The sequence below is a fragment of the Lytechinus pictus genome, chromosome 2 (assembly GCF_037042905.1).
Source record: "Lytechinus pictus isolate F3 Inbred chromosome 2, Lp3.0, whole genome shotgun sequence".
In the NCBI taxonomy this organism is placed as follows: domain Eukaryota; kingdom Metazoa; phylum Echinodermata; class Echinoidea; order Temnopleuroida; family Toxopneustidae; genus Lytechinus; species Lytechinus pictus.
In genome coordinates, this window is record NC_087246.1 from 22,933,326 (window position 1) to 22,952,865 (window position 19,540).

General features: G+C 38.3%; 2 protein-coding genes across 3 annotated transcripts; one reads left to right on the top strand and one right to left on the bottom strand.

Annotated features, from left to right (window-relative positions):
• Window positions 1-2,622: 2,622 nt before the first annotated feature.
• Window positions 2,623-14,410, bottom strand: LOC129273577 (uncharacterized). 2 transcript variants are annotated; one of them, XM_064113555.1, is made up of 3 exons: window positions 14,195-14,410; window positions 7,591-9,885; window positions 2,623-5,698 (listed from the first exon to the last, which is right to left on the bottom strand). In XM_064113555.1, exons 2-3 carry the CDS (start codon window positions 9,388-9,390, stop codon window positions 5,285-5,287), a joined length of 2,214 nt encoding a protein of 737 aa, XP_063969625.1. In that variant the 5' UTR covers window positions 9,391-9,885; window positions 14,195-14,410; the 3' UTR covers window positions 2,623-5,284. The 2 variants fall into 2 exon arrangements, with proteins under 2 accessions (XP_063969625.1, XP_063969633.1); XM_064113563.1 differs by lacking the exon at window positions 14,195-14,410 and adding an exon at window positions 10,341-10,434.
• Window positions 14,411-16,002: 1,592 nt separating this feature from the next.
• Window positions 16,003-18,764, top strand: LOC129273567 (netrin receptor UNC5A-like). Its single transcript, XM_054910625.2, has 2 exons — window positions 16,003-17,741; window positions 18,257-18,764. The coding sequence occupies exons 1-2, from the start codon at window positions 16,026-16,028 to the stop codon at window positions 18,665-18,667; spliced, it is 2,127 nt and encodes a 708-aa protein (XP_054766600.2). The 5' UTR covers window positions 16,003-16,025; the 3' UTR covers window positions 18,668-18,764.
• Window positions 18,765-19,540: the final 776 nt, after the last annotated feature.

Genomic DNA, 19,540 nt, shown 5'->3' on the forward strand with positions numbered 1-19,540 from the left:
TGTTTGATAGCTGGAGCAATCAAGAGACGAAACATTCAGCCTCCTTCGGTAATTTCCCACTCTCTTGTTTTTAATCGTCATTTGTTGTCCAAGGGAGGGGGGGGGGGGGTGCTACTACTTTGTGGGGGACTGGAATTTGTATGAAGACAATAATGACAATTGAAGTACATGTATACAGTACCTACAATCAATGTAGGCCTACCACGTCATAAAACAAGTGCATGCCCTGGGTCCCGTAACACGGAGGTTAGCAATAATTTGATCGTACAATTGATTTTCACGATTGATTGTACATTGTAGTCAATGGAATCAATTGTAGAAAAATGTTCTACGATCATTGCTAAGCTTTGTGTTATGGGCCCCTGGTCTAACTGTACCATCACGTGAGCGCTGATATACTAAAACAAACAAACAAACACTTTAACAAACAAACGAAGGGGAGTCTAGACGAGACGGGAATAACATTCTTGATTAGAAAGCAGTCATCCACATTCGAAAAAAACTTTAATACTTTTCTTCGTTTATCATTTTATTGTTATGATATAATACGAAATCAAAATATATATCAGCCTTTGTGAAACCCGTCTTTCGAAGAGTTTTTTTAAATTAATCCAATATTATGGAAAGCCAGAGACATCATGGGATGAATTCATATGCATGTATTATTGTTTTGACCAGTATGCATGATCCTGTTTGTTTATAGATTGTTCACATTGTTCGTACCTAATAGATAAAGCATTTTGATATCTACGGCTTTCCATAGTTAGCATTGATTGGATCAATCATTTCTCATCGTGAGATGGTTACTTAAAGGACAAGTCCACCCCAACAAAAAGTTGATTTGAATAAAAATAGAAAAATCCAACAAGCATATCACTGCAAATTTCATCAAAGCAGATGTAAAATAAGAAAGTTATGATATTTTAAAGTTTTGCTTAATTTCACAAAACAGTTATATGCACATCCTGATGGGTATGCAAATGGGGAGACTGATGACGTCATCCACTCACTATTTCTTTTGAATTTTATTATATGAAATAGGGAATATTCTATTTTTCTCCTCATTGCCAAGTGATACAACGATTAATTCCTCCCTGAACATGTGGAATGAGCATTGTTTGATACTATATGATTCAGACAAGTTGATCCTTATTGTCAAGTCTATAAAAATGAAATATTGTATAATTCTAATAATAAAAACCAAAGAAATAGTGAGTGAGGAACATCATCGACTGTATTATTTGAGTTGTGCATATCACTGTTTTGTGAAAAATAAGCAAAACTTTAAAATGTCATAACTTTCTTATTTTACTTCCAATTTTGATGAAATTTCAGCGTTTCGCTAGTTTGATTTTTCTCTATTTATTCAAATCAACATTTTCTCTGGGGTGGAATTGACCTTAAAAAACGGGTTCAAAATAATTATAAATCTTTCGCTTCATCGTGATTAATGAGGGTACAGCAACACGAAAATGAGTTCCGAAACCAACAACAAACATAGTCATGGTAGTGGTGCTAAGGTATGTTGATAAGGGAGGTAGGGTGCAAGATTATGCTAGAGAGAGAGAACTATTTTCCATTCTTTATCAATAAAAATGAGGATATCATCTTGATAATATAACTGTTTATATAATCTGTATATAATCTGTTTTCTTCTTTCTCCTTTGCCCATTTCCTTTCATTATTTTCCATTGGCTCTTTTTTCTTTGAGTCTTTGAACATGTTTACAAGTAAACTGAGGTGGGGGGGGGGGGGGGGAGTTTACCCCCTGACACCCCCTGTACATCGATATCGAGTATTTCCCAGAAATCACTCAAATCAAATAAAATCAAACCCACTTGTGTAAAATCGAGACCTTATTGTTAATTAGGCCTATAGTAGGATAAGAGCATAATCAATCACGTGTTCCGGCGACAACTGCTCCGGGCTTTATTTCGTCTAAGATACAGGGTTAAGGTTGGGGTTGCAATAGGGTTTTATGTTAGGTTTTAGGATGGGGTAAAAGTGTTAAATCCAGGGTTGAATAGACCAGTTCGTAGTTACTTCATGGACGATTTTGGTCAAATTACCTTTCATTTCTTTCATTATGATAGGCAGATTTCAAAGCAAGATATTACGTAAGCATGCATAGCAGTATGAAGAAATTGAATAGACCAGGTGACTAGAATAGCACACAAATGAAAACTTTATGAAGGTATTGTTACATTTCTATTTTGAATGAATTTTATAGCATGCTGTACAATGTAGGCCTACTTGGCAAACTGTGAAATACCAGTCGTTCGTGGACGCATTGTTGTTTTTGTGGATATAAATGAAAAACACAATGCAAAAGAATATATGAATAATCAAGACATCAAAGTCGGTGCTTATCTCATTAGATTTTAAACCACAAATATGTCACTTTAGTACCAATGACCTTTCTCTGATCATGCGCAGAATCTTCTGATCATGCGCAGAGAGGAACTACGAACTGGCTTATTTGGTCATCCCATTTATGTGAGGAATTTGCAGCGAGATTGCGCATCGTGGCCGGAGCAAATATCATGGAACCATACATGATTTGACTCAAATACTTTAGACAAAATTCAACATTGTTTGAATAATTGAACGGATACCCTAATCGAGGTAGAAAATGACTTTGTAATTGTTTTCATCAGAATACTATATAGTTGACCTACATGTATGATAAGGCAGCATATGATCAACCCGATTGCGTACATCTTCAACAACACCATCATATCCAATATGCTTAAACACAATGGTCAATCAAGATATGGGAGGGGTGGATCCCGCCTGGGGATTTTTTTTTCATTCTTCACATTTTTGCGCTCAATACACTGGATTTCTTCATGCCATTAATTCAAAACGTATAAAAGAGACAACTATAGAGCTTTGAATACTTATAACATCACTAGTCATATATACAGTGCAAAGAAGGACCATCCGTAAAGTAAATGGTATCAATATAAAAGAGACGCCGAAAAGCACTATTTTCGGGCTAAAGAAATCGGCCTACATTCTAAAAAAATACTTTTTTTTCGTATACATAATACATTGTGTATATTATATTATGTATGGAAATAGCTTATGATATTTAACGTATCAAGAAAATGCATAAAGAGGCCAGCTCTTATCATCATCATAAATATTTTCAAACGATTTTTTTACATAATTGCTTATAATATAAAAACTCCTTGACACTGATATAAAATTGTGCGATATTAAAAATTCGAATTAGGACCCCAAACCTGTCCGTTAGGGCCACTCATTAATTTTATGAATACAAATCAAAATAATCCAAACAAAAAAGTGTATATCTATACACATTCTAACCTAAATAATGTATCTAGATTAGCTCTGTTATTTGATTACCCATCCCATCTCTCTAATAATAACGCAAAAACAATAGATACAAATTTGCAATAGCTTGAACAAGAGACGTAATACCTTTTCATCTTGCACTCAAAACGTGAAGTTTTTTTCAGAAATGATACGTAGAACGTCTATTTCTATTACCCTTTTCAGATTTGGCATTGCAAACGTCTTTTTTCAGTCCTGAATGTGACAAAATCGAAAATCTTGATCTGAACCTGGGAATTGAAAATTTTCGTACTTCTAACATACCGCTGTTGCCAAGCCTGCAGCTAATCTAAGAAAATGAAAGTTGATATACTATACATTAATATCACCCAGTTTTGAAAAAAATAAAAAAATATTTAACTATTCATTGTTCGATTGTTAATACCTGTAACAGTATAGTCAAGACAGTAGTCATCATAGGTGAAATTCATCTTTGACGCACCACATCAGAGCATCATATACTTTGGTTCATCGAGATGACGAAATAATTCAGGAAGGGAAGACGACATCAAGGCATGATTCTTTGATGAGAAGGCGATGTGAAAAGCTCCTTGCCATGTCCTTGTCATGTCGACCTTTCAGGGTAACCAGTCAAGAACATTAGTTCACTTCAAGTTGAGAAAAAGAAAACAAAATGACAAGCTCATGGTTCTCGTCACACCAAGTTCGTCCAGCTGAGAAGGTAGAATACTGGGTGTTACCGAACTATAAAGGGTGCGAAACGTTGTGGGTGTTTCATAAAGTTGTTCAAAAGTTACGAGCGACTTAACGAACGACTGGTGATCCCTTTTTTGTGGTAAATATTATACACCAACTTTTCGATGATGTTGGTTTAACGCTTAAGAAGGAATACCAGTGATTTGTAACGTCACTCGTAACTTAACGAACACCTTTATGAAACACACACCAGGGGAAGGCAAGCCGTTTTCTTCTCTGTCCGTCTAGGCAAAGTCTCATGCTCAACCAAGATCTTGTCTTCTCACATGGTCAACCTGACAGAGGGCCCTTTGCCCCTTACGTTTTTTTTACGTTTAAACAAAACTAAGAAAGTCATACGCGAGTCCTATGAATGCGAGCTTCTGATTTGATGAAAATCAAGTTGTATTACTGTTTTTACAACTGGTCCCTGAACGGTCTACTTGTCTTCTCGTCCTATTATTCTTCCCAAAATCAACCTTAAAAGTAATTACCCCCAGCTTCTTGCCTAATGTCTATTTCTTTTCGACCTGAATTATCGGTACATTATATATTGTTGTGATAATGAACTGAGACTACAAAATGAAAAATAATTCCAAATTGAATACAATCATTCTGGACCCGGTCGAATAAAAGTAACTATTAAAGTTACGCTGCCATCCAATGGTAACTTTCTCAGAATCCTTGATTTTGATTGGCTTCAGCGCCACGTTACCATGGCAGTTACCATTTGGTGGCAAAGTTCCCATACTGTTAACTTTTATGTACCGAGGGCCAGGTGGAGACATTGAATATTCACCACCGGTAGCAACAGTATTCGCATCTTATTTACTTAATGTTTTTATTATTGTTGCTTTGGTTGTTTGGTAAACTTGGTAAGTGTGTTCATTTTGTAATGATTATCATGATAACAAATAATGATAAATGCACAGATAAGAATATAATCTGAATGTATGACATAACAGATAGATAACGAACTTGATAACCTGGTGAATAATGAAAACAAAAATAAATAAAGGAACGACTTGATAGAAATATAAAATAACAGACAAATAGATTAGAAAATAAACCAATATAAAAAAATACATGATGTTTCCTGATCTGAATAACCTTTTTGCAAAAATTGTCTTAAAGAATAGAACGAAAGTCAAGATCAACACTAATTCACATTATCCTTTTTATACAAAGGCTATGATGCGAATATAAATACGCCCAACATTTAGAAACTTCAAGCTCGTGTCTCAGAGATTCTGGGATCAATGCATCCGGGATCTTCTTCATTGTTCCGTCTCGGCGATTCGCTTCCATCCTGTAGGTACTTGCCAACCTCGTTCGCCGCATCGTACCTTTCAGCGTCACGAAGAACACCGTAGAGCCACCGACAGTCCTTCCCTTTCTGCGCTGCGACGTCCAATAACTCCTCAGTAGGACTCGGCTTCATACGAATAAAACTCACCAATGCATCTAGATGAAGACTCTCAGCCAGAACACGCCAGTCATTGACCGATGATGTGACAGGGCAAGGAGGGTCAAGTAAAGCCATGAGCTTTGATCGGAGCCGAAGAGGGAAGACAGCAGGAGGCGGATCATCATGCGGAAGACTATGGTGATCAAGGGGTGTAGAAGACTGGACAACTGTCCCCTGAAAGAATGATAAAATACAAGTTAAAAAATAGTCAAATTTGACGGGTTTATTGAATAAGAATCTATCTGTAAAAGACAAAATGAAAGACGTATATTCTTGGTGTTGTGTATGAGAAGCCAATAAAAGCCCGGTAAGACTGGGGTGTTAAACCCGACATAGGGTGTTGTCCCTCGAGGACCACACCCAGAAGTGTTAAAATAATACCCTTTGAGTTTAAGCAGAACACCAAACAGTGTTAAGAAAACAGCCAAAGAAGGTGTTGTAATAACACAAATGGGTGTTAAACTAACTAACACTGTAAATTTAACAACGAATTTATTAATGATTAGAATGGTCCTCTATATTATGTTCAAAGATTTACTTCACAATTTGTGCTGTGTATGGTCTGGTGAATGCCGCAATTCCAGGGTCGAGCAATCGGGGGGAGGGGTCGCTTTCTATCCTACCTTTTTTGCATCTTCATCGAAAAAAACCCAAACATACATCGAAATGGTCCCTTTTAGAGCACATGACGTTTTCTTTTGGAAAAAAGATGAATATTCAATAGGTAGTCACTGAAAATTGTAGGGATCTGAATTCAATCCCGATTGGCTAAGGTTGGTAAAGACTTAGACTCCGATCGAAATAGGCCCTAGGCTAATGATTCATTTTAAAATCCATTCAGTAATCTAAATCGAGAGCCTGGTTGTGCATAAACTAATGACGGTTTCATGGGCTTAACCCATTTGGTCTATGTAGGCCTATTTGGTTTTCCGATTTGGTCTACACTTGGCCTGTGCTGTTAGACCAAGTTATATAGCAATTATACCGAATGGTAAGCAGACAAAGAAGGATTAGATCTGAAAGCAAACGGAAAGTAGGTTATAGGCTTATAATAATCAAGTGACAATTTACCACTAATCACAGCCGATCAGAATTTTACAATCCCTAAAGTTTGAGAATACTGAGAAGCCTTTCATCAAGTTCCCAGTCATTTGGGAGTATAATGTTGATTACGATAATTAGAGGTGCAAATTTGCAATGAATTTTTTATCTACTCAAGAAGCATTACGGAAATTGTAGATGATGCATGGACTTAAAAATATTTTATTCAATTTTATTCAATGATCTTTGCTTTGAAAGACTAAACTACATCACGAATGAATTTTACTGTATTTTTATGTCATTTGTACATTACATTATTTTCTATATTTACGCAACTTTATAGTATGAATACCAAATCTTTGCCACTGCCACCAATCGTTTCACGTGTCTACCGTGATTTGAGTTGTAAATTTGTTATGCAGAGTACGCCACAGGATGTGGCCCATGGGCATGCCGGGAAGGAGCAATATCTTGAAAATAAGGTATTATGTAAACTATATATTCAAAGGTAACAATGAAGGATAAATAAACTTGCCATACACTGTAAAAAAAACAATGGGTAAAAATTCTAAGCGGTACGAGGGAAATATGTGTCCAACTAATTTGGGGCAGTATTTTATTGTCCATCGCAGTAAAAGATAAACAGCAATTACTTTAGAATGGGCAAAATTTTCATCACACTGGATAAATAAAAATGCCCAAAAGAAGTGTAGAAGTGTAGAGTGTAGAGATTCAGGGCACAAACCAGCGATTAATTCAATTTTAGTATCGGAATCATAGTAGATCATGATGGGTAATCGACTGATCTATTTACCTTTTGAAAAAGATGAAACAAAATGGGAAAGTCTTGTAGAAATGAATTAAAGAAATATACTTACAAAGATGGGAATATAGTGTAAAGGATTAAACACACCAGGTAAGTCAGCCGACAAGTTATTGAAATACACTATTACACTTATATGAGCTAATAAGAAGCATGATTTAAAAAAAAAAAACAAGGCACATAAAATTGAGCTTTTACTAACCGTGTGAATGTTGATATTTGTTGTGCTTGTAGAGTTGTTACTTCCAGGAAATGTCCTCGACCGTCTTTGACGTGTCTTTACAGCCATCATTCCGTCGTTGACTATGTCTTCTTTTGTGGCCGGTGTCACCTTCTCCAAATCTTCCTGATCATCATCGTCATCGTCACTGTACTCGCTACCATCAAATGCCTGATCTCCTCCGCAACAACCAGAAACAACCATATCGAACTGAGCCTCCTTGTCGTCATCAGTATGGATATCAATGCCATTGATGTGATATTGATCCATGATCACTGACTTGAATGACGTCGTCTCCGAAGCAGAGGTCGAAATACCGCTGTCGAATCCGTTGATGACTACAGAAGGGAGAGCAGGAGAGAGATTCAAGTTCAGATTGGTGGTCGGTTGTGCGAACCTTCGCTTTGTCCGACTTCGAGCTGAACTTTTCATTTGGAATGACATGGCAACTTCGAAGTGTCTCTTCACTTCTGGCATGTGCTTCTGAAAGAGACAGATATTGAAGTTGAGGTCATTGCAGGATGGATCGACGTGCTTGAAGGTGAATGAAATGTTATTACACTTTCCTTGCCAGATGTCAGGGAAAAGTCCAGTTTCCTCAAATTTTCGACCCACAGGACTCCATCCATCATTAAGGTGTTTCAATTCGAAAACAAGATCTCCTCCTTCTTCGTCAATTAAAAATTCCAACGGACATCGAAGCATTGGACAATTATACTTGGCTTGTTGCTGGGTTGCAAACTGCAGAGCACATGGCGTGTTGTTGAGCATGTACATCAAGACTTGGAATTGGCCTCCCTCCTTCTTTCCGAACGCGGCGAGTTGAATCCACTTCTTTGTCAACTTAGGATGTGATCCTTGAGCGATACATGTGTACAAAGAGAAATGAGATAGGTACACCTGACATTGGTTTTCAAGGAGCGCATATTCAACCTTCCCACATTTCTTCCGATGCTGGATGGGTTTCCAATGCTTGTCCTGTGTCAAGTGCGTCTCGCTGGACAACACCACGATGTCTCTGGTATCATCTGCACAATGCATGAAGCTTAGAATTGCAGGCTTTGCCAGCTTCAGTCCATGTGGACCACAATGAACAACAGGGCTTATGATAGTTTGTGTCTCTTTCATCGGTGGGAAGTCGCTTAGATCCCAGTCAAGGACCAGTTGTATGATCTCCTTCTTACCCCGAGGGATGGCGCAGGGAGGAATTATGAGTGAAATGCCCATCTTGTCCAGAACAAGAGTTCCACCTGAATCATCAATCTCTCTGGACATAAACACCAACAGCTTGCTATCGACCTCAACAGTGACACTTTCCTTCATATCTGTTTTCAAAAGCTCGATCAACTCACTGTCGATACGACCACTACCACAACTATAGGGCGTTAATATTTCCTGCTCATGAGTCACATTTTCTTCATTCTCGCGATGGCCGTTCGAGTCGCCACCACAAGGTCCACAACTTAGCTCCCATCCATTCTGGGGTTCATCATCCTCTGGAACGTACGCAGGATTCACCTTGGTGTTCTCCCGTTCTTTCCTGATCTGGTAATCGGTCATGGACATGATCGCGTTGGATATAATGCAGTTTGACGGGAGATGGTGAAACATCGATGTCGGTTGATCGATGTCGCGTTCCGAACGACGTCGTCGACCCTTTTTCCATTTGAGGACAGCGATGTAGACTACCAACAACACAACTATTATTACCAACAAAACGATGACGACGCTTAAAACTGCTACTACCTGATGAACATCAGTGCCTATTGATTTCTTTTTCATTTTGCTTGCTTTTAATCGGCTATGCAATGAAAATCAAAGGAAGGTATAGATTTCTTTGGTCAATCCACAAGTCAAATGTTTCACCTAAATTCACCATCGAACTGGGGGTGGTGTACGCATATGAAATCTGGCCAGTTTTCCTTTCATTTTTTCCATGTCTGCCACAAAGTTCTCACCGAAATACTCATACAATCTCAATCATAAGCGGAAGTGCTCTTCTTTGTGATCTCTGTACATGAAAAGTCCGATTTCCACCAAGTCTCTGCAGACTTGCTTTGCAATATAAATATCAAACCCCTTTTCTGTGTGTGCTGATAAACACTCCAGCACACTTAACTCCCTTTGAACCCGAGCTGATAGCAAACTAATCGTGAAGTTGTCGTGAGGTTTCTTAGCACTGTTCCAAAGGATGCCGCGAGAATGACGGAGTGACGGATTCTCAGGGAGGTATAGACTTGGACCTTTCTGTTCAAACAGGTCGCTCCATCCAAGATTCTATGACAAATAAAGGCACCAAAAGGAATAATTGTATTATTACATCTGTTATATACTGTATTTTGAGTAAACTGTTAACGCACAAGTAGTGTATATTGGGATTTAAAGATCAGGGTCGATCAAGGGGGAGGGTTCAAGCATTATCGCTCTTATTTCCCTGTTTCCGTTTCTTGTCGCTTCCATCCCCCCAAAAAAACCTATTAACTGTTACATATTTACTTATTTCCATTAAACGATTAATTCATTCATAGATTAATCGTTTAATGGATAATAATATGCGATATTTATATAGCGCTTCATGCATATCAAATTAAAGAACGCATTGTTGGAAAAATATCAAGAAATAAATAAAATATGTACATACATAAAGAAAGCAAAAATAAATTGAGCTGGTAAAATAGGATATACCCTAATAGATCAGAGAATGTAAATAAATGTTGAAAAAAGCAAAATACCATATCTGGTGCATGGGCCTCGACCATGCCAACTAAACATGTACAACACGAAGGAGAATTGACTATAATTTTATTATCAATATAATCGAGCACTGACGTTTATTGGCAAATTTTCGACGCAGGGTCAATGTCCATTGTTTTACCAATCGCAATCATCACGACCAACCAATCGACCGTACCTTTACTTTTTGTGAACCCGGTCACCAAACATTGAAGCGGTTTTGCAGAATTCATTAATATGCAAATTCCTTTGACGTAACGTATAGTTGTTGCAGTCTACAAACCCATAGTCTCTCCCACATGACCAACCTGCGGTTATGTTTTTTCTTCTTATCCATATCACGTTGTACAGTTTACAATGATTCAAACAGTTATAATTTATCTTCTTTTTTTTAATTATATAATGTAGGAGCGGAGAGAGTGCATTCTGATGGCACGGAGGAGGGGGGGGGGTCAATACGACCTAAAATGACGTCATAATTTTGTCAATTCAAAGAGTACCGAAGTGTGACGTCACTGTCATAACAACGAACCGGCTGGTTCTAAACAGAGTCGCAGCTGACGATCGTCTATACATATTTGTATTTGCAAAAATTACCACCATTCTGAGGTTGCAGCCATTTTTCCCTATATAGGAGAAACACGCAGGCCGCCATGGCACCATGGCAACTGACGTCATCGGTTCGGTATACTCTATAGCACGACTTAGTCCACTCTTTTTATGCTCTTCTTTTCCCTTTTTTTCACTATTTGAAAAAAAAAAGCATGGGGCGGTCTTTCTCCTGTCGACTTGGTACCATTCTAAAATTAAGCAGGCATACTTATGTTTTTTGTTTTTGTTTCAAATAAAATGAAGGTAGTGGAATGACACGAAATGAAATTATATTTGTAATCATGAGATTGCACTCAGACAATGAAGAAATCAATCCGGGCATTTCCAAATTTATCTCAAATCAATGCCGATTAGTTCGATGAGTCAATCTTGCAAGAAAGTAATGTTTTAGTTGTCTTTTAAAGTGATTAAAAGTTAGTGAAATATTCACGGAGATAGACCTATAGACGTATGCCTAATTCTAGAGTGCTTGCGGGGGGGGGGGTTACTCTGGCCTATGTATTTTGGTTTTACTTTATTGTTCAAAGAAACGCTTCTGTTCCAATTTGATATTGTGACTTGTCTTTTATTACTCCATTATTGTTAATGTTTTTAACTTCTTTCCCCTGGTTCATTCAGACTTGAGAAACACTCGTGTGTTTCGACAACCAGAAAATATTTTGGGATTAAAAAAAAATAAATTACCAAACCCATACACAACATGATCAAAACACGTTAGGAGGTGGATGGGTGGGGGTGAGGGCTATTCCGTTCCAAATAATTACGTGGTTTAATCATTGAACTATATACCACTGCGTAGTGGTATAGTTCAGTGGGTATGATAAATATAGCTGCCAATTAGATTTTCCATTACAAGTCGTTTAGGGTATTTTTTTATCGAAATGAAACGAATGAAAGAAATTGATTGATTGCGCGTTCGCGCTTGGAGACCCTGCACTGGTCACAATTTCCTTTCCATAATGATAAATCATTTTCCTTTTTGGTTCACAAACATTGGCGGCGGAAGCCAACAAATTTAGAGGGGCTGGGGGTCCACCTGAAATTTGGGATGGACACAGGTAACAAATTTGACAAGCAAAAAAAAAGGTTACCAACCAAAATTTTAGGGGGGGGGGGTCCACCCTAATTTTTTTTGAAACGCGAAATAGTTTATAAATTTGGGATTAAAAGCAGTATGGGAAAAAGTTTATAGGGTCGGAGTGTGTGCATATGTGGTAAATTTGGCTGTTAACTGGAGCCATCAAAAAATAAAAAGTACACTAAGTCCTTTCCCCCGACGAGGACCAATTAAGATACTGACTAAAAAACCATCATCATTCTATAACATGCACGTGAGCATGGTGAGTTCCCAATCATTAAACATTCGCCATGATGTTGTCCCTTAATATGTTTAAACGAATATTCCAATAAAATGAGAAGAAAAAAAAGTAAATGGATTTATCATTACCCTCATGCACTGCATTTATGTATCCACATCAAGAGAAGCACAGCCCCCCCCCCTCTCCCCACACAACCATCATGCACGCACTTTTTGGTGTTTAAAGGAGAATGAAACTCTTGGAGCAAGTTAGCTTTTGTGAAAGCAGAAAAATCAAAGAATAAGATCAACAAAACTTTGAGTAAAATAGGACTAGCAATAAAAGAGTTATGAGCGTTTGAATGTCGAGATCACTAATGCTATGGAGATCCTCCCATTGGCAATGCGACCAAGATCTGTGATGTCACACACGTACAACTCTCCCATTTGGACACTGAAAATATACCCCAAAACATCTCTTTTTGCTCATTCTAATCATATGACAAACGATTCATCAATGATATAATGTTGTGAAACCTCTGTACTTGTCATCTCATAAAGAGAACACCTCACCTTGTGATAGACTCTATAAAAGTGAGAATATAAGTGAAATAAGTACTAAAGTAATGAGGGAGTTGTACGTGTGTGATATCACAGATCTTGGTCGCATTGCCGTTGGGAGGATCTACATGGCACTAGTGATCTCAATATTCGAATGCTCATAACTTTCTTATTATTCATTCAATCTTCCTCAAACTTTCAACAATATGTTTCTTTGATTTTTCTCTTTGATATGGATTCAGCTGGTTTCAAGGGTTTCATTCTCCTTTAATGAAAAACGCACTTACATGCAATACACTTCCGCGCACACACACACTCAGACTTGTACCCTTGTCGAGAGTCACACATTTCACTCGATCTCTCCGAAATGTGACTTTTTTACAACGTTATTGAACATCCTTTATAATGCAGGCCCGACGAAGCACAAAATTAATTAACTATGCTATATCAATAACCAATCTTGATTATTGAGTCGACCCGACTATCAAGTTCAAAGTCCATATCACATTTATATTTGCTTAAATTCTGTCCATTGTGTATACCCCATTCTTCAAATTTGTGTTATTCAGCGATAGCTCCAATGGTACAATAACGTCATCGAACGGGTCATTATTGTAACCATTTGTCAATTACTGTTGCTCTCTTTTCCACCTTTCAAAATGTATATAACTATGAAGTTTCCTTAAAGACATAATTGCGCAAAAATGCCTATAAAAAGATACACAATGAGAGGGAATGATTGTCGACTAAAATGCAAAGCTAAAATGAGTAACTATATATACTAATCATTATCATCATTTTATGAGAAAACAACTAAATGAATCATTGTTGCTTAAACAATTATAGTGTTAAGTGGCTTCCCTGGAAAACCTCACGTGGATGGGGGGGGGGGGGCAAACCAATTCTGACAACTAAAAAATAAAAAGAAAAAATGTCACTGCCATTTCAAGGATCAACCGTCTAAATATTTTCTGACAAGCAAATTAAAAAAACACTAAATTCTGTCGGGGGGGGGGGGGCTTCATCCCCCCGCGCACGTACGCCACTGAAACAAATTTTATGAGTGACACCAGAAAGAATTAGAATATCACTAATTTTGATTTCATCCAAAACTTTTCTAAAATATTAATAATAATTCATGGTATCTGAAAATTTGTGTGATATTTGGCTGCAGTGTTTTCTTTACTTTCCATTACATGGTCTTTACACACACACACACACACACACACACACATCACCCACTCTCACATATCCTCATACACACAAACACGCACCCCACACACCCTCACACACACCCACACCAACACCCACACACACATACTAAAAAAGAATACATTTCCGAGTTGATAAACTCACAATTGCATCATGTAGGCCTTTACTCACCTGAGATTCACCAGCAACAAAAGTTTGTCATCAAATTTGACTCTGATTTCGGAATAAGCTGATGGCATTCGATCCGTTTTTAATGCTGTGTGGGTCCTTGCGTGTCTTGAATATTAGCTAGTGGCGAACAGAATACGATTTTACAAAGTAATCAACATTATAGAGTAATATGATCCAAAGTTAAAGATCCAATACCAAGTTAACACTGGCCAAAGGAGCGAGGGTAGAGGTGACTATTAGACAGAAGGGTTAGGCTATGATTCCTGACCCTATAATGGTACGGGTATTTCCCTACTGGATGGATGACGTCATAAATGGGCGTGCGCTGTTGAGCGTTAGGCCCTGGGAGCGTTTCATCATGGAGGCCTATACCTCCATGGTTCCATCAACATTGATGTCCGACAACTGAAGTTGTCAGATCGGATAACTCTCCTTGATTTTGATTGGCTGAGAAGCTTTGTTACTATAGTAGCTAGCAGATAACACGTCCGACAAGTCCTTTCCTGAAACGCTCCTCTGGGATCACTCAGGATAACATTATCCTCGCACATGACACCACTTTGCACTGCTGGAAGTTACTTGGTAGTATTGGGCATTTTAAGCATTTTATGGCTTGATCTAGAAAATAAACGCTATTTTTGCACAACCAGTTCCTCTTACAGTTATTCATCGTGTGCCCTGTCTCAGTGCAAAATTCATTTCCTTAAATAAAAAAAAAAATCAAATTTATGTGATTGATTACTGATTTCCAATCAAATAGAGGGCCTCTCAAGGATATAAAAAATACACATTTTAGTTAATAAAAAACGTAGCCAAGGTCATGATAAAAGAAAGATCATAAATGTGGGCACAGTTTGTTTATGCTTAGTTCCTAATATGTATCATTATCAATGCAACACTATATTCTGTCAGTTCATTTTTGTTATGATTGGTGAAAATAAAACAAACAAACAAATGTGTGTGTGATTTTTTTTTTTTTTTGGTTACAAAAATCATGATATTTTTATGACCCTCAGGGAATATGTGTTGTGTGTTGCATAGACAGTAGACTTGCATACTGACACAGGTTGGTCGCAGATTGGAACTGCCTGGGATCAGTTAACATGCATATCATAAAATCACCCTATAAATGACGTCATATATGTTGTCAGTCTTGTTGAATGTGGCGGTAAGTAAACACAGGGCCAGGCAGTAGGCATAACCCAACATTTTCAGGTTTTAATAGTGCACTGATTTTGTCAGAAATGCTATGATTTTTTTTTTAAATTTAGATATTATTTTTTAATCAATTCAAATCGAAATATTGTTCCAAACTCGCACCTTATTTTAGCCAGAGATATCTTTTACAATTTCCATTTAGACGTCACATGTTGGCTGCCCATTTAAAGTATAATGAGATGAACATTAAAGTAATCGTCTCATATACTATACAAAATACAATACCATACCCGCAAGAATATTAATGGCATTAATAAGAGAGAGGATGTTCATTGAAGTAATAATCAATTCCACTTCTCATAAAACTCTTAATGCAACGGAACGATGTCTCTTTTTATATAGTGCTTTACAGAAAATGCTTACACATAATCGTATATCGTTTTGTAAGAGGCAAAACCGGACATGACTGAAATATCTGTAATTTTTTAGCACGTGAATATGATATTGTTTTAACTTCCGCTTTTCACTTAAGAGTGTAAGTGAATTGAACCAGGACAAGGGTATCAGTGCAGACATTGCAACATATTAAGATGACATGATTTACATCTTTATATTCAGTTCATCGTCAACATTATTTTGGTCTACAATAATCAAGGGGACTAACCGATACCAAATGATGGACAACTTGGGTTGTCCAAATACTATTCACGATGTGGTGCTACCAGTCTTAAGTATCGCCATTGTAATATTGTTGATAATTCTTTTGATATTCATCCTTTACGTTGCCTTTATCAAGAGAAAGAAAGGTCGACGGCGTGAGGAGAATGAAGATGATGGAGAATTTCGGATGCATCTTACAAATACCATGAATCGTCACAAACAGTCGATCGCATCGATGCCTCGTCTACAGCAAATGGTTAATGGGAATATTAAGGCAATATCTCCGTATGTACCAGAACATGAGGATGAAGAGTTCCAAAACGGCTCTCATCTAGGATGTAGCACTTGTGATGCTGACTCGAGTTTCCAAGGAATAGTCGTGAAAGTGTCTGGCGAACAGCATGGTTTAATAACCCCGAATAGTTGTGGGAGCGGTCGCCTAGATCATGAGTTATCAGCATTGTTACAGACCGATATGAAAGAAGATGTAATTACCAAAATTGAAGGTAAACTCCTGGTTGGCATATCGAGGGAGATTGACGACGCAGGAGGAACTTTAGTTCTGGACAAAATGGGAGTTTCTCTTCTCATTCCACCATGCGCCATCCCTCGCGGTATGAAGCAAATTATTCAGTTGATACTTAGCTGGGACGGAAGCGATTCCCCACCAGTGACAGATACACAGAGTCTTATGAGTCCTATGGTTCACTGCGGCCCACATGGACTGAAGCTGGCAAAGCCTGCCATTTTAAGCTTCATGCATTGTGCAGATGATGCCAGAGACATCGTGGTGTTGTCCAGCGAGACACACTTGACACAGGACAAGCATTGGAAACCCATCCAGTATCGGAAGAAATGTGGGAAGATTGAATATGCACTCCTTGAAAACCAATGTCAAGTGTACCTATCTCATTTTTCAATGTACACCTCTATCTCTCAAGGGACACATTTTAAGTTGACAAAGAAGTGGATTCAGCTGGCTGCGTTCGGAAAGAAGGAGGGAGGACAGTTTCAGACATTCATCTACATGCTCAACAACACGCCGTGTGCTCTCCAGTTTGCAACCTATCAACAAGCGAAGCATGACTGTACTATGATACGATGCCCCTTAGAATTCTTGATGGATGAAAAGGGAGGAGATCTTATTTTCGACTTGGAACACGTGAGTGAAGGATGGAACCCCATAGGGCGCAAGTGGGAGGATATCGGTCTTCTTACAGACATCTGGAAAGAAAAGTGCAACAACGTCTCATTTACATTCAAACACGACAATCCATCATGCATCGATCTAAACTTCAGTATCTGTCTCTATCAGAAGGGCATGCCAGACGTTAAGAGACACTTCGAAGTTGCAATGTCCTTCCCCAGTAAGAACCCAATCAAAAGTACTGGGAATCATTCACATGCCACAACCAATCTAAATGTACATGTCACACAGGCAGTGCCTTCGATGGCCATCAATGGGTTTGAGAGTACGACTGCTAGGGTGCCATCTCGTACAACTCCCATCAAATCGACAGAGGATCGCAGAAAGGATGATCTCGTGGACAATGATCACAATAATGAGCATTCGCTTGGCAGAGATGGTGCTAATAGTAGTACCGTAGTCGATGAGGTTGATCTATCAAACACGAAAGGGAACCAAAAGGGTGACGATAATTTGCCGATTGCCAAACAGGATTCCGTTGGACATTCTCAAACAAACACAACTAATATCAATATCCACACGGTAAGTAGGCCTATACTCACAAAGCAAAGGAATTGTGGAACCCTCATTTAATTCTAGTTGATCGTGGGTGGTTCGATCGGTAAAGATATCGATTTCCTTCAGACAATTATTGCTTCTGGCGGAGTAGATAACATGATGACGATTATGAAATAGCGTTTATTATCAAACAAGAAATCAATTGACGCTCATTAAACACTGTACTCGTCCAAGCTAAGTGCAAGAATAAAATAAAATTTATTATTCTTAATGGAGACGGTTAAAGTGAATTATAATTCTTCCAAGGGTTCAGTGCTGGACTGGCGGGTTCTAACCCTATCATGTCTGTACAATTTATCCGCTATCTACATTTCGCACCAAAGCCATATGCCCAGATCACAATATCCCAATGAGAAGCCCTTGCGAATCATGGTAATAATCGTGTTGATCTTCGTATAAAATTTTCAGGGATAGCAATCAATATTAAAATGGTTATAATAAACGATATTCTGATTCTTTATTCCCCTTATTACACCAAGGAGACGGTGGTGCAACCTTCTTCAAACAATGGTTTTCACCGTGATATCCTGACTCTGCAAGGCGACCAACATACTGCTGTCTTCCCTCTTCGGCTCCGATCAAAGCTCACGGCTTTACTTGACCCTCCTAGCTCTGTCACATCATCGGTCAATGACTGGCGTGTTCTGGCTGAAAGTCTTCATCTGGATGCATTGGTGAGTCTCATTCGTATGAAGCCGAGTCCTACTGAGGAGTTATTGGACGTCGCAGCGCAGAAAGGGAAGGACTGTCGGTGGCTCTACGGTGTTCTTCGTGACGCTGAAAGGTACGATGCGGCGAACGAGGTTGGCAAGTACCTACAGGATGGAAGCGAATCCATGAGACTAAAGAATCATATGAATGAAGGAGATACTGAACCACGGATACAATAGTCTAGGAGACGCTTGCTTGTTGGTTTTTTGTCTCGCCTGCATAGCAGAGCGAGACTAGACGACGCTTTTCCGACGGCGCACCGTCGGAAAGGCGGCGACGGCGGCGTCGTCAACATGAAATCTTAACCAAGGTTAAGTTTTTTTTTACTGTCATCATAAATTAGATAGTATATGGACCGAGTTCATGAAACTTGGACATAAGGGTAATCAAGTATTACTGAACTTCCTGTCTGAGTTTTAGGTCACATGACCACGATCAAAGGTCATTTAGGGTTAATGAACTTATAGGGGAATTAACATCGAAATCTTAACCAAGGTTAAGTTTGTGAAATTTCGTCATAACTTATATTTTTGGATCTAGTTCATGAAACTTTGACATAAGGGTAATTGTGTTTACTGAACATCCTGCCCGAGTTTCGGGTCATATGACCAAGGTCAAATGTCATGTAGGGTCAACGAACTTTGGTCATTTTGGGGGTAATAGGTGAATTGCCATCATAACTTTTAAAGTTTATGGATCTAGTTCATGAAACTTAGACATAAGAGCAATCAAGTATCACTAAAATTATGTGCGAGTTTCAGGTCACATGACCAAGGTCAAAGGTCATTATGGTCTATGAACTTTGACCGTGTTAGTAGTATTGTTGAATCGCTATGGGATCGCTATCATGATTTGAAAGCATATGGAACTACTTCATGAAACAAGGACGAAATGGTAATCAAGTATCACTTAATGTTTTGCATGAGTCTTAGGTCACATGATCAAGGTCAAATGTCATCTAGGGTAAATAAATATAGTGTTTTATTATCATTTGCGTTTCTTGGGAATAAGTATTCAATAGTCGTTTTCAAAGTCATCACTGCTGCTTTATT

Bases quoted from the DNA above. Each gene is read 5' to 3' on its own strand.
- LOC129273577 (XM_064113555.1), bottom strand. From the start codon at position 9,390: ATGAAAAAGAAATCAATAGGCACTGATGTTCATCAGGTAGTAGCAGTT. The intron at 5,699-7,590 runs GTTAGTAAAAGC...TCATTCTTTCAG, and splicing joins CAAATATCAACATTCACACG to GGGACAGTTGTCCAGTCTTC.
- LOC129273567 (XM_054910625.2), top strand. From the start codon at position 16,026: ATGATGGACAACTTGGGTTGTCCAAATACTATTCACGATGTGGTGCTA. The intron at 17,742-18,256 runs GTAAGTAGGCCT...TATTACACCAAG, and splicing joins CTAATATCAATATCCACACG to GAGACGGTGGTGCAACCTTC.